The sequence below is a fragment of the Lineus longissimus genome, chromosome 7, assembly GCF_910592395.1.
Source record: "Lineus longissimus chromosome 7, tnLinLong1.2, whole genome shotgun sequence".
NCBI classification, from domain to species: Eukaryota; Metazoa; Nemertea; class Pilidiophora; order Heteronemertea; family Lineidae; genus Lineus; species Lineus longissimus.
The window spans coordinates 6,501,691-6,525,097 of NC_088314.1; the positions used below are offsets into that span (position 1 = coordinate 6,501,691).

General features: G+C 40.1%; 1 protein-coding gene across 6 annotated transcripts in view; it reads right to left on the reverse strand.

Moving 5' to 3' along the window:
* LOC135491734 (adenosylhomocysteinase-like 1) overlaps positions 1-23,407 on the reverse strand; it is a 79,341-nt gene that overhangs the window by 19,441 nt on the left and 36,493 nt on the right. Inside the window, exons 1-3 of one of the 6 annotated variants that reach the window (XM_064777821.1) lie at positions 16,914-17,272; positions 1,978-2,374; positions 494-1,570 (exon numbers count right to left, since the gene is read on the reverse strand). The exons of 2 other annotated variants lie outside the window; for them this stretch is intronic. In XM_064777821.1, the coding sequence (XP_064633891.1) occupies positions 494-971 (478 nt within the window). In that variant the 5' untranslated portion in view covers positions 972-1,570; positions 1,978-2,374; positions 16,914-17,272. Of the gene's footprint in view, positions 1-493; positions 2,375-5,378; positions 5,881-16,913; positions 17,273-23,407 lie in introns of those variants that run through there. 3 more of the 6 variants (XM_064777818.1, XM_064777820.1, XM_064777819.1) reach the window with 3 other exon arrangements.

A 23,407-nucleotide genomic window follows, 5' to 3' on the forward strand; every position in this document is an offset into this window, starting at 1 on the left:
TCCCTGAGGCGCTATTAGTCTGCTGATGGGTGGTTATCTGGGAATGAGAAAGACATATCATGTGTCTGATTGAATCTGGCTGAGAGAGTGGTTGGTTTTATTCTTGCAGCCATTAGCGTTGAGTGCATCCAATACATATTTTATTCTTCACCATTGACTTTTCTACGTGAAGCTGACGACCAGCTCTGCCAACGCCATGAAGATTCAGCTAAAGATTCATGTCTCTTATTGTGAATGTTTCATCTGAACTGAAGAGCATGGTGGTATACTTGGTTATGGTGTCCAACTCACATCGTAGTATCACTGGTTTGAGCCTGTCTAGTTCTTGACATTGTCTTGCTTACAGGACAAGTTTTAAATCATACTGAAGAATTGGAACAGCTTCTTGACTGTGGAGAATACAAATAGTGAATGTTGCCGCAATAATATACCACTTTCTTCAAGAATTTCCCAAAAGTATGACAGCAAACCAAAGCAGAAACAATATACTCACCATCATCTGACCCCAGATCTGAGCCACCACTTTTTGCCGAACCTGTCGATGCACTGCTGACCCTCCGACGTGCAAAGTTCATCATATCAACAGACGGCGGCCCGCCACCGAGCGACGACTGTCTGCTGAGACTGAGGCGCCGGCGGGATGGGCGTGTTGCAGCGCTGGTCCGCAGACAAGGCTTGAAGGGGCCGCCGCTCCCATTTGGGATCATGTCCTCCTCGCTACCATGTCCATGCAAAGGTGTAAAACCCCTTTTTTCATCTTGGCATTGGTTTAAGTTGAACTGGACGTGGCCCGTTCTTGGGCTTGGAGCCGGTCGAGGGTGATCATGCTTATCATGCTTCTCATGCTTATCTTGCTGTGTGATGCTTTCAGGGGCCGAGTGGGACTCGTGGAGGTGCTCCGAGCTGTCATTATTGCCGTTATCTTTATGTTTGTCCTTGTGATGACGGTGGAAGTGCGGCAGGTGAAACATTTTTGTGGTTATTCTTTGACAAGTTTGTGAAAAGTTCCAGCTTCAGAGATACATGAAGTATCACATCAAGTAAGACAGTACCGTCCTATGGTCCAATGGTCCTACCACTTATTGTTCAATAGAATAGTCCGAAAGTTCTATCACAAAATGTCAGTGTCTTGGCACATATGATCTTTATATATGTGTGTATAAATGAGTCTAGCTTCCTAGAAGCAACTTGAAAACCTCTTATTTTTAAGAGATACTATCACAGTCACATGGCCACTTCCACCATAGAAATATACTTTACGAAAACCCACTTTAACTCCGATTTATAAACAGCTAACAAAACAGAAGTCACTCAATGTAACACAAGTTCATCCAACATCAGATTCCGTGGTCCATCCATCCAGTGCAAATATAAACAGTGCAAAGTATAGCTTGAGGTGTCCTGATGATGGTCCCGAGTTCCGATATTCAGCTCCAAAGACAGAATAACGTTTGAGAATACCTTTCTCAATAAACTCTTAAGTATTATAACAAGACTTATAACAAATTCCTTTCCTCCAGTTCTTGGTGTTCCCTGTCCAATATTTGGTGAACGACTTAGCTGTAGTATCCTACATAAAATGATTAAATCTGGGAATAGAAAATGATCACAATCTAGGGCTTTTATCCTTTACTAGTGTTCCTGAAGAGCTGTGCAGAAAATGTCAAACATAACAGATCAATAAGCAACCATATCGCACAGTCATGCACTACTTCCTAGGTACCGATGATAAATCAAGGTAATGACCTGTTATAGGTTTATATCCTAAACACAAGTTTGTATGACTGTCAATGACCAATAATACTGTCTAATAAATTACTGATTTTTCAGTTATAAGTATTGAAAATGTATAGTTTTCAGTTCCTTGAATTTCTAAAGGTTTTATAAGACTGCTTTTCTTGTTTTGTCATACGATGCCTCTAAAGATAAGAGTCCATTTCCACAACAATGAGCTCCCTTGAACTGTAAACAACTCACACAAGCAGATGACATTACTTCCTTATAAGAAAGGGTGAAATGGTCCAGAACTTCCCTTAACTGCATAGACGAGGATGGCATTAGTTCAATAAACTATAACACATTTTGTCTACTTTTAACACTAAATACAGCTATCCATTTTTTTTGTCGTTGCTGATTTAGATTTGTATTACAGAGCATGTCCAAATAATCAAAACATTGCCTTCCAAATATGAGTAAGTGTTATTTGATTGACCTTTAGTTGTGTGCAGAGTATCCGAGTGATAGTCAATTCATTAAAGTTCTGATTGTCCTTTTATGGATATACATTTGCTCTCACACCATGCAGAGAGTTATGTCCATTGATGAATGTCCAGAAAACAAATCCTGAAGTGCATCATGACACTGCCTTGGAACACTGTAATGGAATTAAAAAACGTTTTTGACAACAGCTGGGAAAATTGCCAGATTGTGACCAAACAAACAACAACCAAGATGAATGGATCCACACAGAAGGAAAAGACACTACGAAGAGATGACACTATGATATGACCTATTTACCTCAAAAAATTGTGAGAAAGGGAGTTGTTCTTCACCCTTGCAACATAGGCCTACAACCAAACAACCTGCACTACTTCAAAACGATCAAATCAACCATCAAAACAACTCAAAGATCGTTTCAAGTCACTGAAAGAACCTCCGAAACACTCCATAACTAGAGAGCTAAAGGAAATGAAGAACTTCAACAAGCATATGGAACTTATACATCGTAAAAATATAGCACTTTGTGGAGGAATTTGACAGCTACCATCAATACTTCTGATTTTGTACTTCATTCTTCAAACACCAGAACAGAAAACACCACTCATTTCATTCAAAATGAGAAACAATTTCTCTCAATTTACAACAAAAATTCTTTCGCACATCATTAGTTTTGCCAGAAATAAACAGGAATCTATCAACTCTTATGAGATATTCCAGCTAAAAACAAATCGATTGGTAGCTGAACTGAGAATGTCAGAGTTGAACAGAAATCTGAGAACAAACGCAAGCACAAGAGTGACTCTAGACTCATAAGTCAAACTTGATGGGTTCATGACAAGAAAAGCAATATCGATGACATAAACTTGAAAGTAAAATTTATCTGACAAAGTATTAGTACTGTAAATCTGCATACTTTGACATACTGTTGAGAGTTGAAAGATTGCCCAAGGTCACAAGGTCAAAACAGTGATGATCCTCCAAAAGTCAAACCCTCGACCTTCTGATTATGAGCCTGGTGCTCTATAACCATTATGCCACTGGTCTTGCGAAAATACAACGCCTGCAAAAATGTAGGTGCTTCAAGTAGCGCTATGTTGTCATGGGAAGAGTCACCAAGGTGATGCTTCGGCTTCCCAGGGCTTGAAAGCTTCACCAACCCGTATACACCGTTCCCTCAGGAAAAGCATACAATTTTCATTATTGATATTAAATACGGAGTTGCCAACAACAGTTGACTGTTTCTAGGAACGGCTCGTCGAACTGAAAAATGATTTGACGCCGGTCCAATCAATATTTCTATCTTGGGAATATTCCCCATCATAGATGATATTGGTATACCCCAAGCACATAGTATCTATCCCTAGAAAATCTAAATAATTCAAACACGATCGATTCGTTGATTGTGTCGCTGATTTGGCAACACTATATCAAATTTTCATTTTGTCTTCACTGATATGTGCCATTATGATAAACCTGAGTCTGTCTACTTCAGTCAATGGTGTAAAGAACCACTACCTGAAGAGTATCAAAATCTTTACATGGTTCCTAATATGTTGGCTGAAATATGCCTCCTAAAAGATCATCTCTTCTAACAACGACGGCAGTATTGTGCTGAAAGGCCACCCTCAGCAATAGGAAGGGGGGTTTGTGATCAAAACATAAGGTAATCCAGAGCTGCCCAGAACCGTCAAAAAGATCCTTTGACTCCTTGAAAGTGGCCTCTGCTGGTGACTGACCCCTGCAAGAAAATCATGCCTTCATAACAGCAAAAGCAATCACACCAGATAGCGGTCACCCACAGTCGTGTCAGGATTAACTATCATGACCATAATGCAATTTGGAGCAAAACAGGATGTTGATGACCAAGTCTGCCCACAACAGTCTGCAATTTTGTTTCTCTGGAAAGAGGTAGCCTACCTTAGAGACAGAGGAAACTGATCCCAAGCAAAGCAATATAGCTTATTAATACCATCATTATTGTGAAGATGGAAGGAAGATGATACAGGCACTGTAGGAAGATATGAATGGAGATGGAAAAGGCCAAAAGTCATATACATTCTTAAATCAAAGCAGGAAAACCCAAAGGAAACCTCTACAATTCATCTTGGCCCCAATATTGCAAGTGAAGGGCACCCTCGGGGTCTACCCTGACATGCAAACCGTCAAAGCAGAGGGAGAAAGTGAGCATGGACCTATCATGGTGCATATCTTATCCCTGTCCTTCCAAAAAGGGGTCGAGAGGATGGGCAACGTTGATTGAAACACCATATGTTGGGGGAGAGGGTACCTGTCCCAACGTCCCGGAACAAAGCTGCCCCAAACCATCAAGGACCATGTCTAAATGATCATAAATCTCAAAGGCCCTACAGATACTCCAGGCCCAATATTCGACTCAAACACCTCAGTATATTGGCAACTCGATATTCTATTGATGCCATTGCAGTGAAAAGCATTTCTAGGGTGCTTTCAGGATTTTTGAAGGGCGTTTCTCGGTAGAGGTAGGCCTGAACCAATTAGGTCAAGATGTGTAAATAGACCAGATGGTAAGCTATTCATAGATGAAGCACGTTCCCAGGGGCCTGCACATCGATCGCCAACACATCGGCAAAAGACAGCTCGAGGAAAATGAGAAACTGTTGGCCAATTAAACAAGATTTTTAACATTAACCCCCTCCTATCCCCCTTCCATGCAGACAAGATGAAAATGCATGGACATGGTCAGGAGGGTAATAAACTGAAGTTACAATTGTAGGCAATCTGAGACCGACCTGGCAAAAAACCACCCCAAATCTGAAATAGTCACTAAAGTAGGCTATATACTGGGTCTAAAGGATGTATGTTTGCTTGGCAGAGTTCCATCAGAAGAATTCAAATGCATTATATTACCAACCGCCTGTGTTACTGATTCTAAACTGCAACAGGTGATGGAGTTCACTTGAGATACAACATTTTATTACAAATATTGCTGAATTTATGGCACTAAATCCAGGCCAATATTGGAAAACATTCAATTATGGCAATATAGAATTATGATCGTGTCCAACATCATAAATCTATGTTTGCTCACATGATAATACACAGCTGTTGTGCCTTTCGATATTAATACAGACATTGATACTCTTGATACTGTAGGTTTAACAAGAAACTTGGAAGCTTACATGTAGGTACATCATTCACTGTACCTATGTGGCTCAGCCGATATCATTCAAGCAAAAGAAGAAACCACAACAAAGCCTCAGATCACTCCAACAACACTGGTCATTAGAAAACTCCTGAACATTCTTTTCAGAACAATCCAGCACTACATACACATCCGAAGAAAAGATGTCAACATGAAATAACGTAACTCAGATATCACAATTACAACTTCAGATAAAAGTTCCAATGTTTCTTTCAAGAACAGTCCACTACAATCGTGATAATCCTCAAGAATTCTGACTGTCATTATCGAAGCATTAGACAATCCGTTACCATTGAGACATTCCATCACCAATGCAACAGGTGGTATCCTACATACAAGACTAGCATGATAACTGGCAGATATCTTCCAAGTACAATCGGCAATTCCAAGCCAAGGCTCAAATCAGGGAAAACTAACCAGGTCCGCACAAGTGGATAATTGGCAATTGGCAAATACGCCACAAATCCTCAAATACACTATCTACAGCATCCTTCGCAATTGATTCTGGGTCACGAAAAATCAATCTTCTTTTGTTCACTGGACAATATCATCATACTAAATTGTTATCATGTGATGATCAACATATGCCAGGATGGTGTTTATTACAGGTTCATCTTAGGACACAATGACGGACCAGTGTGTGACCTGGAGAAGCAGAAGATGCCTTTTGCTACCAGCTAGATAGATCATCTCCACCGGGAAGGTTGGTTGAACACCTTTTGAATCTACCCCTTGGCAAACTGTGTACGAAAGTTTTCCAAAACAACAGAATGATACGAAGCTGGTGGGATCGATGCATGCCATCACTCTGTACTTGTCACCTGCAGCCCTCATATCCGACTTGCCGTCTCACATGCCAACCAAATCTCATTATTTGCCGGCTGCCTCTCATCAGAAAGTATTGATCCAAGTAAAGATGGCAATATTGGTTTACAGTTTGATGCCAACATGAAAGAACGGAAAGGTTAACGTGCAGGATAAGGCTATATAACCAGTAGGGACCTTTTCCTTGTTTAAAGTCCCTTCTTTGCTCTGCAGAAAAAGAATTACTCAAAACATCACGAATAATGTTAACCAACCCAGATGGTAAACCCCCAATCTGAAATTTTCACATCAAGTAGCTATGTAGGTACAGCATCGTCAAAATCATGACGACTTCACAAGAGATTTATAATACTTAATCAGTCGCGAACCTCAAATCTCAAAGAATAAAGAAATATGTCCACAAGCCAATCAGAAACCAGGATAATATTCGAGAGTTGCTTGAGATAATCGGGTAAAAACATGTCACTTCCGCTTGACAGATAACCAGCACCATGCGAAACCTTTACATTACCAGTCGAAGAGGCGAGCAAAATGATTAAAATGAGAATTACAGCCTGATGGCAATGTCGATTACCAAGCGAATCAGAGCTAAATATAGCTCGATCGATCGTGCTGGCTCTGGTGGTATTTAAACTTACAGAAAGGAAGGAGACGTTATCTCTCTAGAGACTTCATGCAGATATGCATCCACCCGCCTTCGTTAGATTGAAGATCACCAAATATTCTTTTTTAAGGATAATCTTTCTTAACTAAGTATAAATGTAATCTTTCTTGCATGTTTTTATAAGTGCTTTTTTAAATAAATGATCTTGAATTTCTTAGCTTTTAATCACAGATGATCGACTGAAACTAATGTGAAACAGCTTAATAGCATAATCAACCTTTGACATTTTTAGTGTCAAAACATATAACTTCCAACTGAGACTTATCCCAGATATGATGCAAATGCAGTACAGCCATCAACTGCTTTAAAGATGTGATGTGATAGCTTCTGCTAATTTCAAGAAGAGGCGCATCATTCCCTCCGCAAATAAAACAGGCATGCTCCAGCATCATCATCGAACGTTAGTCAAATAAAGAATATCTTCCGAAATACCAGTTGTGGACCAATCTATAATATGATTCCGGTTGCCTAGGATACCAGAAACACCCCTGTGGTGTGGCCAAACGTAGCCTGTGGGAAGGCAAGCGCATGTCAATATCGTTTTGTTTTTTGTTTTTCTCCGGGAGAAGACGGATGTTGCAGGATTTTAGCAACTTCATAACTGAAACTAGGAGCAAGAGCTACTGGGGACTCGGCACTGATTTGTATTGATCAAACAATTATAGTTACAGTACAATTATAGTCTATGTGTGCATTTATGTGTACATCAAGGTGTTTTCTACACTACAGCGGCTATAATTGTAATGGGACTATAATTGCACCACCTTACCTTACATGTAGTAGATGCCAACATCAAGAACTATGCATTGTTTCAATTCCTATTAGGTCGCTGCAGATCCACCAGAATGTTATAAAGGGCTTTGCAGACTTCCTTTATAAACCTATGTCCCTGGTTCTTTTCCAGTGATTTGAACAAACCTCTTTGGCATAAAATTTTCATTTTTGTGGTTTTGTCTACCAATGCGCAGAAGGTATGTGATAAAAGGCGGTATCATTCCGTGAAACAAATGTCATCTCATCTTGTATGTCATCCGATCCATATCTATCCTGTACCCAAGGCGTAATATCAGACTCAGTATTATTGAGAAATGGAAATACCTCCAAGTGTCCCCAGGGGTAGGTATCATATGATATGCTCAATTCAAAGAGTGAGAGTAGGACATTTCAAACAAAAGCAGGATATACATGTCTCACAATAAAGCTGCTGTTGATACCACAGCTAAAACAGATTACCACGTTTGGAAAGTCTGTGCATGACATGCAATAATAAACGATTGCGACCGATCACCCACCGGCGGCAGAATTTGGCATGCAATTGAACCATCTTGTAAGCCCACAATCATTTTCGCATCATAGAACCAAACTGGCTTTATCCTGCAATTCCACGCATCTAAACATAGTCTCAGTTGACGCCAGAAACTGCCAATGTTTTTAGATATCAACCATCTTTTATTCATCTCAGATGGCAACAAATTGCCTTGCTCATGCGATTGCTGTACTCTAAATCGAAATATTAAATTCAATCATCGTGATCATAGCGATCCGAACAGAACATCTGATCAGATGGCTCAGTCTATCAATCAATATATTCATGAAAGATTGCGTATCACTGCGGTGAAATGATGTGCCCAGGGGTATATCGTCACAAAGCCTTCAATTTTGATAATAGATCAAAGGTAGAGCATGGCGGTATCAATTTTTACAAGGTTTTAAGTCAGATAGATCAGGTAGCTCAGTGGCTTGTCAGGTACATATCGTTCAGGGTTCCCTGTTGCCATTGACTACATGATCCTTTAAGAATCCCCAAGGAATTGTTGGAGAATTCAAAGGAAAAACCATTTAGTTTCGTGAGACACTGTCTGATTTCACCTATATGTGGGCTAAAGGTGGATGACCTTTTTCTGTAAATGGATCGTGGTATAGATGCTATTAGTGATGGTACATGGTTGTAGACCTAGTGTCCAGACAACTGAATGTGTATGACTTCAACTTTAAAGTAAAGTTGGTTGCCACACGGCAACTGCAAGGAAATTTAGGTCACATGTTCTCAACAGTCCTCAAGGAGTATGAATTTGTCCGCAGACTTCCAAATCATTTCCAATACACTCAAAAGGGAAGCCAATAATTCTCGATGACATGCCAAGCAGACCAGTGATTGATAAGCCACTGCGTCTGATTAGTAATGCATTCCTCACAAGGACTAAATCATGGTGATTTGCTGACCACAAAGTACAGATCGGGCAGTGTGGTCACCACTAGATCGATGTGATAGCTCTTTCCTTCCATCGGCTAGCAGTCCATTATATCCATGATGGAACAGCGAGGCAACAGGCTCATCCCTATTCATGACAGGCTTGCCGCTGCCCAATAAGATTTGTGGATAACTACCCAAGAGGTCCAGCCATATGCCAGCATGAAATTGAAATACAGCTTGGACATTTGGCAACCAACAAATTACCGGCAGCAAGCTCTAGTACCAGAAACAACTGCCTCGGAGACACTGCCATGGAGTGACCACAAGCTGCTTGGCACAACCATTGGTCAGGGAATTATCCAATTGGACAACTATATCTGTACTGACCAGCCTAATAGCCAAATTATCTGAGGTTGTACGACTGCACAGCTCAGATATCATTATACATGACATTCTGAACATGAGCCCCGTCACATCAAGCTCCTAATGTTTGATTCCACTCAGGTGTGACATAATAATTTCCTCCTCCTACTATTATCCACAAACCATGTTAGCCACCACAGCTAGCCAAGCAAGAAAAGAGACGGAAATTAAGAGTGGAGTGCTTATCTCCTGTATACAAGCGTCACAGAGGCAGAACATGAGCTTTGAGAAGAACTTATGGACAGAATGGCATTTTGCGTCATCTACAGTACAAGATACCAAACAGAAAGGTTTGTATCCGCGACATCAAATTTTGTTGAAATATTGAGAGTTATGGTTGCCATGGCTTCTACAAATAAGTACTTGGCAACAATTAGTTGCAGAAGAAGAGAATCTAGAGTGTTGCTTGGAAACAGACAATGACTACTTAATGCTGAACAACACAACCACTGCATCACAGGTAAAGGTTTTGAACAAGTCTTGACAAACTGCTCAGGAGAGAAACCAAAGCTTCTTCCACTTTTACATGAACTGCTTCGATCACCTTCATGAAGGACAATGGTATCTATGGATACTCCTTCATATAACCTTCAGGCCAAGAACTTTTTTAGTGGCTGTAGTGATACTAGTAAAACAGGATGTAGTGGTGGCAGTTTTTTAAATAGGAAACTGGTTATATGCTTGAAAATATTAACTCTAGTTGAAAAGGTGAAAGGCTCACCTTCAACCTCTTTTTCTCCGAGACATGCCTAAAACATGCAGTCTAAGGGATGGGAGAAATTTCCTTCGCCTTCAGTCTTTTCATAAAGAAAATACTCTATCATGATCTATTTTTGCCAATATTTGCGAAATTTCCAAAAATAAAATGATGGCGAAAATTTGGCAGTTTCCAGTCAACGAAAAACCAGGTCAGAGAAATGGCCGTGGTCACTAAGGCAATGCTAATGAATACGGAAACGACATGCTTGTTTATCCCCTGACATGCTATTCATCACTTCCTCGGTCTTGTTAACGCTAATCGAGGAAATCCTAATAAAGCTCGCACAGCCCTTCAATAATTTATCAGAGCACGAGATATGTTGTGACCAGAAATCTGCTGGAGGGACTGGACAGTTGATTTGAGATATATTATTAATGGACATCTTGTGCCAATACAAGGGACGGTTGGAAAACAGAATTATGTGGATGTAACGGTATTTGTATTTTCCTGACCAATGATTAATTACGACAGGCGTACCCCTTCAATGCTTTCCTCTATTCTCTGATCACCGTTGACGCTAATCTCCTTAATACACGAAGACAGAGAGACGTCTAATTAAGGAAATGCCAATCAATCCTGAAGAACGTACTCTGTTATTAGTTGGTCGTTAGGGTCAGAACAGATTAGTCACCAGTCATCGTGATGTTGGAAGTAATGGCGAAGCTACTGAAATGACTGGGGTGCACCAGCAGACTTTAAACCGATTTCCCAGGTACTGGCAGGAATTCTAAAGCTTTTCATATTCCAACACAGTTGATGTTGTATGCTGGTAGCCATCGCCATGCCAATATGCACAACAGCCACCCTGGCACATTACTTTTTCAAGAAGGTAACCTTTTCCAATAAGATATCTTCCAAAAGGTTGAAAGCCATTGCTCAAGGGAAGGTAAATAAATCTTCCGTACAGCAATATATGGTTTCCTGGTCTTTTGATAAAGGCAGCAAAACAACATAATCACCAGCAAATTCACGGTGCAACCTGTTGCTATTGGTTTTCATTATATGCTTGCCATCGTTGTGCAGTGAAAAACTAAGTAATTTTACGGAAGTAAATTGGCTTGTTTTCATCTCCGAAACAATCATGTGATAGCAAAGAAACGCAACCACAGCAACAACGATACTTCTTAGGCAGAACACACACCTGTTTGCAAAGCTTTGCTTTTATTCAGAGTTGAATTGAATAAAAGGGGCAAAAGGGAGGGGATGCAACCAATGTAGTTTCTCACCAGCCAAAGCAAAGACCCCACTTGGGAACCAATCTGACACTCTGGACGAGCAACATCAAAGCTTTCTTGAAGGCAGCATTGTCGCCATAGAACATGTAGTACGTCTGTAGCAATTTTTTTTGTCCATGCTAAGCCAGTATCATTCTATCATCGAGCAAGCTCGAGCCAACTGCTTTGGTTTCTTTCAACGCTTTTGATGTTCTTTTAAAGGTCATCGAAGATAAAAAAGGATTCACTGATGATGAGAGTGGCTTACGCCTACTCATATCGACTTCTTTACGAGACCTGGATGCAGCTGATTATAGCACACTCTCTTGGAGAGTTGCTTTTGGATATTGCCAGATTTGCACAGCGACATTGATATAAGAAAGTTTCTACTGTGAGATCTGTACTATCGCCAACCAATTTGTCATGAGCTGTTATGTTTAGCTGATTCCCTTGTTATCCAATCCAAGAAAAATGAATGAAGATCAAAGAACTTCCATTCGCATTGACTGGCAACTGAATTTTTCTCTGTTCTTTTATTCTCTCTTTATATGAGCCAGCAACTTATATCTATCAATCTAACACTGAGCACCTAATCATCCACCTGCCCAGTGCTCATAACGTTCCCAGGGTTTGGAGAACACCTACTGCAAACGTATGTAGTATACTGAAGTATCATTCATGGAGGACTTGTATTTTGATGTTGCAGAGAGATATGTAGATCACAACACAAGTATGTATTCATTATAAGCAGAAGGTAGCATATGTTGATGCCCCATAGCTGCTGTTGCCAATGAAGCTACTGCAACTCATGCAATTGGAAAGCAAGAGGAAACATTACCAAGTGGTTGGCCAAGTGCACTACTTCGATTCAAAGGAATGGCTTTCAAGGTTATACCTAGCAACAGGTAAAGTTACGAATTGACTTTGGTGAAGGGCAATCAATAAGAGTGAAAAGGTAGCTTAAGTTATGAGCTGGAAAGCAACACATTTGAAGGTGGTATAGCACATTCACAGCAAGAGTTCGGCTTCTCAGTTTGCAGCCATCTCTATTGTTTACTTCACCATTGCTTTCTCCTCTTCATTTTAGACCGAACTTGCTCCAATATAAAGAAAACTTTGGATGAAATGAACAGAGTTGCCTCTGCAGCATTCCTTTGCTTTCTTTATTGGCAGAAGGATTTGCGAACAGGTGTTCAAAGTTCCGCTATAGCTCAACCTAGGCAGTAAAGGAATCCTGTGTTACATTTCCATATTGATCAAGATGGTAACAATACAGGCCCAGGGATTTTCTCCATCGAGTCACAATGCAAGCTTACCTGAAGGATAAGACATTAAATATGTTGTTTTTTTGCGCTGGCTTAGAGATGAAAAGACGTGCAACTACCCAACAGGAATGAAAGAAGCCATATTCAGCATTGGAATCGTGGTGTTGCCTACAGAGAATATGAACCTGGTTTCCTTTATGCTTTGTTAGCATTCCTCAGTCCAGGAACCTCAAACGATGATAGCCTTTTCATGATTGCCAAAGCCAACATTTTCAACATTGCACACGAGTGCAGAGAGAATTCCTTTTTCTCAGACTTCCCTACCTCCTCTGAAGAAGTACTGTACAAAAGGCTGATTTCTACAGAAATATTTTCCTTTATTTCTGAGAGTGGACTGAGACAGCAAACTCTCCCCCAAGCGTATCTTTTGTTCTATGGTGATAATGTCGAACCATCCCTTATGCCCTCGAGTGGTAATATCAAAATAATATCTATGGAGATTTAAACTTCTCTAATGAGAAACCCACAGATAACTTTGCCTAAAGTCACAATTAACTTTCCTTCTTTGGCCTCATTTCCTTCTGTATAGCTTCCAAATAAACATGATATGAGTAATTATAGATACAGCGGGGACTAAATTGGTGTTTTGATCATGACTTATAGTGTTTCTTTAAGTTCTTTTGAAGGGGCTTCCACAGACATTGTAAGTAGAAATGACCTTTAGGACAAACTCCTCTCATTCATGGGGACCCCCCCCCCCCCCAATTTTGCCAGACTCATGTATAAGCTCCATTGTACACCATCTAGAATGAGGGTGTAAAGCTAATTCAATCCCAACTTGAACATAACCTATGATACATTCATGCATTACTGACCAAGTGAAATAAAAGTACACCTGTCATTGCATGTAAACTCCACATTAAGGGAGGCAAGTGATGCATTTCAGAGAACAAGAAGGCCACCTGAATCATTACCAATGTAACCACCTGCATTTACCCGGTGCATTTACAGTTCAGTGAAGCTGAACATTAACATTGACTGCATCTGTAAATTACTCAATAGGAAAGATGCCAGAAACTAAAGTTCCTTCACAATACAGAAATACAGGTAGGCCGACCAGCAAAAAATATGATGAATACGAACATACTGGGAAAACAGCCAGAAGTTCACTGCACCGAAATTCTACTTTGAGAAGAAGGGTAGCATGACCTAGCATCCTTTTTGATTATAGGACTAACCCAGACTTTTCCCACAGGACTAGATAACAAAATACCTGGATGACCGTTATTCCGATCAAGAAGCCTCCAAGATCAAACGACTTGGCCTGAATAATTTCATATGGCTTAAAATAGACGCACGAGGAAGCCATGAACCGTCATATCGTCACAAGAGAATAATTCTCAATGAAAAGCACTGTCCTAGCCAAAGATCTTCACTTTGATATTCCATAAGGACTATAGGCCTATAATACCATTTCACAGAAGGCTAAATTCGACTATTTAGTCCTACCCATATACACTGCTGCTTACAGCCATCAGCAGATCAGAAACACGAACAGATCTTGCTTTCTGTGCTGAGAATGCCATAAGCATTTACACTGACAAATGTACCAATGTTCCAATGAACGGTGGGAACTGCGGCGTCTTTTCCCCGATAATACTGCCACATTGAGGTTTATGGATTTGTTGTCTTGTTCCTGTGTTATTGCTTACATGGAACAAACATGAGATAAATCTAGCCTCAAGCAAAAATCTCACCAAACAAAACCTTTGATGGATCCGGATTATGACTTCACACCATTTCTTCACCAAAGATAACATGTTTTTGATGATCAGATTGCAACATCAAAATGCGGTTTATTCTTTGACTTAGAGAATGACATCTCTGATGCAGCAGTAAGACAATCATCATTCATTTCAAAAATTTTCATATGAAAATTAGCCGACTTTATGAGACGTCAAACAGGAGCGGAGGTGAGGTTGATGTCTCAGAATTCCATGCCAAAACCAACTTCAAAGGAGAATGCAACATCAGAAACAAAGGTGATTTGCCTGACGAAGGGAAGCACTTCAAGCTCACAGCTTTAGAGATATTTGTGGCATTGCTTTTAGATTAGTTTTATGAGTGATCAGGCATTATACTGCAAATTGTTGTCTTCAAATGACTTTCATAGCCTGGTTGGCAGAGTTATAAGCAAAAATTGGCAGAAGGTTCGTGTGATTTTACAGTGTTAGTGCGCGTTAGGTACATTAGTACTGGTTCTCGAGCTCCTTTACTTTGCTGTTAACCAATATCATAAAGTGCGGATATTATTTCCAAGCCTCAGGCTACATGACAATATACATCTCTCAGATTCGTTACAGCGATTTAAACCCACATGTGGCTGTTATTGCGTATCACAGTTTGGCCGAGTTGTCAAACCAGCCATTGGGGAGACGAAGACTTTTCGCAAATAAAAATGTAAGGGCAACGATGCAAATGTCTCTGATAAAGGTATGGGTAATGGGAATGCATATTCTTTGTTTGCTAAAGATCATATCTGTTGAGAACTTGCTTTGGGAATAACAATCGTAAAGAAGTAAGAGGTGATATCTGGAATGCCAAAGAATGAGTTTTGCCAGAATGGAGCTCAAATAAGCTTTTAATGTTTTGTTTCAGCTAGTCTCAAGGCTTATATCCCTGGAATGCTTTTATTCCAATGTTTTTGTGACACCATGTAATGCAGCCCATTCTGTAACTTCACCCATTGCCTTCAACATAAAGGTCATCCATCCATGAGAGACATACAATCAATGGTAATCAATTGATTTTTGTCTATTTTTGGATGAAGGGAAAAAAGAAGCGCTTGGAAAGGATGATGAAATGTGAAGCGCGTTGCAAAAGAGTAGCACAGGAGTATCAACATTAGCTTTCTTGCAAAACTACATCTGACACAGCCCAGTGGTTGGTCAATAGATAGAAGCTTTTCAAGGAGCAGTCAGCTTCAGCAAGTGTGATGCCGATTCCAAATTTTACAAAGTTTTTTCCCCTTTTGATATTGCTGAATCTAACTGGAAGTTCGTTTTGGGGCAGCCCTGTATAGAGATGGGCCGTCAGACTGGCGCAGTGGAAACACTGGCAACTGTCACCTCAAAGATCCCAGGTTAGAATCACCATCAGTTCTGGAAAACTCGATGTCATAGAGGAAGACTCACTTCGACAGCAGATTTCCTCCAGTGTCTCCAGTTTCCTCCTCATAGAAATTACCCCATAATGTTTTCTAGAGCTGATAATGTCCTTGTTGAAGTCCAGGTCTCATCTCAACTCAATATTCATCACCACGCTTGTACACTTCCAAAGGGTGCACTTTTTAGTCACGGCAAAATGAGGAAACCTTAAAGTATGCCCCACGCCCCAGAGAATTCGTGAATAATCAATACCTCAGAGTGCCAGTGCATTGAATTGCCCATCTAGGATAAGGCCGACTTGTTAACAGGTGGTTTAGGAAGGAGCTTGATTTCAATTTTTCGAGTGGAACCTAATGGTTTTATCACTGGAAAATAAATACACCAATTCATTTATAAATAAATGGAAGCAACATCTGACAAGAGTTGTTGCCAAGGTAGCGATGGATGTCATCATAAAATTGCTGTCATTGAAAAGTGCACAGCAAGAGCATTTACGATATTTTTAGAAGTGGCAATGATTCTGTATCAAATGACCTCGTAAATAATACTTAGTAAGTGACTTTTCTCGGTTAATGGCGCATTTAGCACAGTGACATTGAATTCCCTTGACACTATGAACTGGATAAGTTCAATCATTTATTTATTTTATTGTTTTTCAGCCTGCTTTGATCCTGGGACCTCTGAAGCAATTGAGACAGCACCAGGGCATGTGTAAGGGTTCGAAGAACAGTGATCACAGAAAACAATATCATTACCTAAATCCTCTATCCAGGACCACATGGAGCCTCAAATGCATAGGCATTGTGACGGATTAAGAAAGATAAGATTATGGCCAACCTTTGATCAAAATCCCCACCCCATCGCCTCGGGAAAAACACAAATTTGAAACAGACTGCCATCACCTAGAACCTCCTACGAAACAACTGACTGACAACCTTGTGATGAGATAGAGTTCACTCATTGATAGTTACAGTAAATAGCAAGATAATGTTGTACAAACCTCCAACCAATGCCAACAAAAATTTAAATCCTAGATAACACTTGCAACCACTGCAATGTCACTCGAATGATCCAAGCATCAAGGAGTTCCAGGGCAAACATTCCAGGTGAATTGCACAGCCACAGGATGCAAGTCCATTACTAAAGGTAACACAAAGCTGTCACACACTCACATAATACGAAACTGAAAAACAAGACTGTGTCCAGCAAATCCTCCTTATAAGAACACAAAATGTCCTTCCTACCAGATTGTCCAGTGAGTTCTTCTTCTGACAGCTTTCAAAATGTAAACACACAAATACGCCGCCTGTTGGTGTACACTTGAATCAAAGTAGGCCTAGAGATAATGCCTATATAGAATCGAGAGGAAGGTTCTCTGGGCTACAGAGCCACTGCTCCAGTATAACGGAATGTTACAAATGTAAACAAACACACCAACACTCCCTCTATCTGACTGCACAGTACATCCTATGGTGCAGCTTTTCATCAATAATTTCTAGATGGCTATCACGAGAACAACATAGGCTACCGAGATATCCAAGCTGCGAGCACAAACATTGGCGTTGTCTGCAATATCATACGAAAAATCTATATCTCCGATATTTTTATGGCAGATAATTCATATTGCTTATGCACTGCCAGCCTCATGTCCAAGGCAGGTACTTTATGTAACGACTTTCACAAATCGTAATTGCCCTATTGGTCTCAATGTATGTAATTATATAATCCAAATCATGTTTATGACAGGTTTCTTATTGTCAATGTGTATAGCACATACAAACCTGCAAAACATCAACCCAGTGCAGTTATTATGCATGCAAATTTGCTGAAACTTGGTATCTATAGTCTTTGCATATCTGTCAACACAACATTATTGTTGAAGTTTTTATTCATTGCGCGCTGGGATTCGTACAATTAGAAGATTTTAAATTTAAATCCAACCAATGCCAACAAAAATTTAAATCCTAGATAACACTTGCAACCACTGCAATGTCACTCGAATGATCCAAGCATCAAGGAGTTCCAGGGCAAACATTCCAGGTGAATTGCACAGCCACAGGATGCAAGTCCATTACTAAAGGTAACACAAAGCTGTCACACACTCACATAATACGAAACTGAAAAACAAGACTGTGTCCAGCAAATCCTCCTTATAAGAACACAAAATGTCCTTCCTACCAGATTGTCCAGTGAGTTCTTCTTCTGACAGCTTTCAAAATGTAAACACACAAATACGCCGCCTGTTGGTGTACACTTGAATCAAAGTAGGCCTAGAGATAATGCCTATATAGAATCGAGAGGAAGGTTCTCTGGGCTACAGAGCCACTGCTCCAGTATAACGGAATGTTACAAATGTAAACAAACACACCAACACTCCCTCTATCTGACTGCACAGTACATCCTATGGTGCAGCTTTTCATCAATAATTTCTAGATGGCTATCACGAGAACAACATAGGCTACCGAGATATCCAAGCTGCGAGCACAAACATTGGCGTTGTCTGCAATATCATACGAAAAATCTATATCTCCGATATTTTTATGGCAGATAATTCATATTGCTTATGCACTGCCAGCCTCATGTCCAAGGCAGGTACTTTATGTAACGACTTTCACAAATCGTAATTGCCCTATTGGTCTCAATGTATGTAATTATATAATCCAAATCATGTTTATGACAGGTTTCTTATTGTCAATGTGTATAGCACATACAAACCTGCAAAACATCAACCCAGTGCAGTTATTATGCATGCAAATTTGCTGAAACTTGGTATCTATAGTCTTTGCATATCTGTCAACACAACATTATTGTTGAAGTTTTTATTCATTGCGCGCTGGGATTCGTACAATTAGAAGATTTTAAATTTAAATCCAACCAATGCCAACAAAAATTTAAATCCTAGATAACACTTGCAACCACTGCAATGTCACTCGAATGATCCAAGCATCAAGGAGTTCCAGGGCAAACATTCCAGGTGAATTGCACAGCCACAGGATGCAAGTCCATTACTAAAGGTAACACAAAGCTGTCACACACTCACATAATACGAAACTGAAAAACAAGACTGTGTCCAGCAAATCCTCCTTATAAGAACACAAAATGTCCTTCCTACCAGATTGTCCAGTGAGTTCTTCTTCTGACAGCTTTCAAAATGTAAACACACAAATACGCCGCCTGTTGGTGTACACTTGAATCAAAGTAGGCCTAGAGATAATGCCTATATAGAATCGAGAGGAAGGTTCTCTGGGCTACAGAGCCACTGCTCCAGTATAACGGAATGTTACAAATGTAAACAAACACACCAACACTCCCTCTATCTGACTGCACAGTACATCCTATGGTGCAGCTTTTCATCAATAATTTCTAGATGGCTATCACGAGAACAACATAGGCTACCGAGATATCCAAGCTGCGAGCACAAACATTGGCGTTGTCTGCAATATCATACGAAAAATCTATATCTCCGATATTTTTATGGCAGATAATTCATATTGCTTATGCACTGCCAGCCTCATGTCCAAGGCAGGTACTTTATGTAACGACTTTCACAAATCGTAATTGCCCTATTGGTCTCAATGTATGTAATTATATAATCCAAATCATGTTTATGACAGGTTTCTTATTGTCAATGTGTATAGCACATACAAACCTGCAAAACATCAACCCAGTGCAGTTATTATGCATGCAAATTTGCTGAAACTTGGTATCTATAGTCTTTGCATATCTGTCAACACAACATTATTGTTGAAGTTTTTATTCATTGCGCGCTGGGATTCGTACAATTAGAAGATTTTAAATTTGAGTTCAATTTTCAAATTTTGAATGGACGAAGCCAGCCTTTAAAAGCACCAAGTTAAGAATTTGTAAGTTTTGATTAGGTAACAAAAATGACGATGATGATTCTGGTAATTAAAAATGATGATATTCTAGCGAATAGCAACCATTTATTTACCACTACCCATTTCAATTAAAAATTCTGATGAAGATCACTCATGCTGATTGATTACTGATCAGCCACAAATAGTTGAATGATTGATCGAGTCTGTATCATTCTAATGCGATCGTTTATAACCGCAAGTAATCTTTCTTTCAATTAGCCTCTAAATCAGTTTCTATTGATTCAGTGTAAAATAATAAGTATTGTGTTTAATCTCAGACACAAATTCACTGTCTTTGCACTTGCGGGTTGCCCAATGGGGGCAGTGAGAGTGCTCGCGAACCCTGTTTTTAACCCTTCACACATTTATTCTAAACCTTATTAATCGGTTTATGAATAGAATATTTGATATGTTTTCCTCTGTTGATAATCATCAGAAATCCTCACCCAACCTGTAATCATTCTCAAGTCTGTGTCACCCAAGTTCACTCAGGTCACTTGTACATGTTCCAACAGATCTCAACATCAATGCACTACAATACATTGCAAGTAAGGTCCAGACCATGCAATATCAGCTCATTTTCTCAAAGTCTTCATACAATTGAGAAAACATTACTCTTGGTCTCGAAGTCGATAGGTCGGGCTTTGTCCAACGTGAATGCAGGCTGATTGGATGATACTTAAACACTGTACGGCTACCTAGCAACCAGGATCATCTCGATCGATCGCATCGGTGGGGAGTGAAGCGAGGGTCCTCTAGTATCTTGTTATACATTGATCATACATCAACAGGGGTGGAGCCCGATTCTCAGAAAGGAAGGGCACAGAGCCATTGTAATTTTTAAGGTCAATTTACCAAAACTCACGGTTAATTAGAAAAGAAATTTCAAAAAAGGGCCTCACCACTAGTCCTGCTCATGGACCTGCCCCTGAATGATGTTTGCCAGGATTTAGAGGCCAATCAAGAGAATCTAACTACCCTTCCATGTCATGTAATGAAACTCAGTGAAGCCAATGGCTACATTTTAATCTGCTGAGGTTACTTGCAATCAGACCAGCATTCATATGTTTGTGCTATCTGGGGAAAGATCAGGTGAAACACAAACAAAACAATATCATAATTTCTTCACAACTAAATATACATTCACATTTGAAGCCCTAAACCATCTTATCAACTGAAAAGCCGTAATAAGCAGTATATGTTACCATGGCACCAATAACCTATGGCAAGATCATATTTCAAACCTTTGACATTTTGACATCACTCCTCCTCAATATCAAAACCAATGTTGAAAGGACACAAACAGTAGCTGAGAGATGTCCTCCTAAAGAACGAAGGTGGATAACTACAGGCGTCTTTAAAGAGGAGCGAAGATGCAAGCTGAGGACATGATGTTGTACTGCCACATCATCATGGATAGCAGAACAACTGGGAAAAGCACACTGCAGCTGGTGGTGGACTCCTGACAACATTGGCAGCAAGACACAGTTACGATGCATAGTTGATTGATATCAAATCATCTAAACCGCACCTCATCCACATCAGAGAAAGCAACCTAACGCCTCCCTCCCAACCCTCTCTCGAAAATCTGAGACATTGGAGAAGATAGTATAAGTTGTGGGTGGACAGAATGAGATGGATTCTCCTGCTGATCTGTCTAGTTCAGATATCGATTCCACCAACCAATCTGCAAGCCCATAGGGAAATCACATGTACGTCCCTACAGAAGAAGCAAACAATCTGAAACGAACCACGTCAATTTCAATCAAGCGGAACCAATCAATACTAGAATGACGTTTCGGACCGTATATGGAAATTTCGACAAATATGCAGTCAATTGGATTTGATTTATTGGACAGAGTTGCAACCAGCAAGATTAGTGATCGAGGATGTAGCTAAAGGGGGGAAGGCACAGGGTAAATGCCCCCGGGAGGTCTTACCTCCCCCCCTCCACATGGGCAAAAAGCTAGTGAGCACCCTTTAATTCTTTGAAGATGGCCTATTCGTTGAATGTTGGCCACGCCCTAAAGTATTCTGGTCACTGCCTCGATGCTGGTGTTCAATCAAAGGCTATGATCAAAGGACATAAATTCACTGCATCAAAGGCTAAACTCAAAGGATAAACCTTCACTCATCAAAGGCTGAAACTGAAGGATGAAACTTCACTGCATCAAAATATTTTGAATCCAGCCCACCCAAAGCAACACTTGTTTAGGTTAATTACTCAAAACTCTGCCAATAATGGACGAGCCTTTTCCTAAAGTACGATAATGATAATTACCCCCATAATTCATGACAGCAATTTCCGAGCATCTTCTTCATGGCAATCAGTCCCTGAATATTTGATTAGATGATCCGTCATACCACTGCGGCCAGCACAGCTGAGCACAGTCCCTACATCATGAATTATGTAACCCGGCGGGTTATGAAAGGCAACAGCTGATGCACGAACAGTCTGAATGGAAATTTTAATTGATGATCTCGAACGTTTATCATCCAATGGCCCTGGGAGTTGAATTAAAAATAGATTGAGAAAATAATATACATCAAATAGATAACAACATTTATTGATTCCTATTGCGGTGAAAATGACAAAATGTGGAGAATTCATATCCATTACGTGCATTAGTAAATTGTGTATAAGCTCCGTTTAGCAAAACCATTAGCAGATAAATTTAATGATTAAATGCGAGGTGTGATGTTGATGCTGGTTTTCATGAATATTGTAAAATGCCAAATTTCAACAAATCAAATTTAAGTTTTTTACGATTTTGATTTATGAATCAAGTAGCAAACAACATACAAGGCAACGAGTGCTAGGCGAGCTCTAAACCTTGTGTGTCAAGAAGCACGTCAACAGGCTGAGATGTGATCCGTCCTGTGCCACCCTAGAGTCAACTGATGGATCTGACATTGAACGCTGGGCAGAAGACACCATGGATTCAATGAGTACAGTATAGCCATCTGTGAGTCAATGATTGAACCAAACATAAGTGGCAGCAGGTCTAAATTGCCAACAACAGAATCTTTACAGCATCTTTATTGATCCAACCAATGTTCTGCTCAAATAAGTTGTCCTCCAAAGGATTCCCATAAATCAAACAGTTCAGAGAAATTTCTTTTCCAAGGTTAAACTTGGTATTTCCTCTTCATCATCTGGTGTCTCCATACAGTCGTTCCTGTGTCTCCATACAGTTGTTCCTATTTCTCCGTTCCTGTGTCTCCATACGGTTGTTCCTCTGTCTCTATACAGTTGTTTCTGTGTCTGCGTACAGTTGTTCCTATGTCTCTATACAGTTGTTCCTATGTCTCCATACGGTTGATCCTATGTCTCCATGCAGTTGTTCCTCTGTCTCTATACAGTTGTTCCTGTGTCTGCATACAGTTGTTCCTATGTCTCTGTTCCTGTGTCTCCAAACGGTTGTTCCTCTGTCTCTATACTGTTGTTCCTGTGTCTGCATACAGTCGTTCCTATGTCTCTTTTCCTGTGTCTCCATACGGTTGTTCCAATGTCTCTATACGGTTGTTCCTCTGTCTCCATACAGTTGTTCCTGTGTCTGCATACGATGTTCCTAAATCTTCATACAGTTGTTTCTGCGTCTCAAGAGTTGCAAGA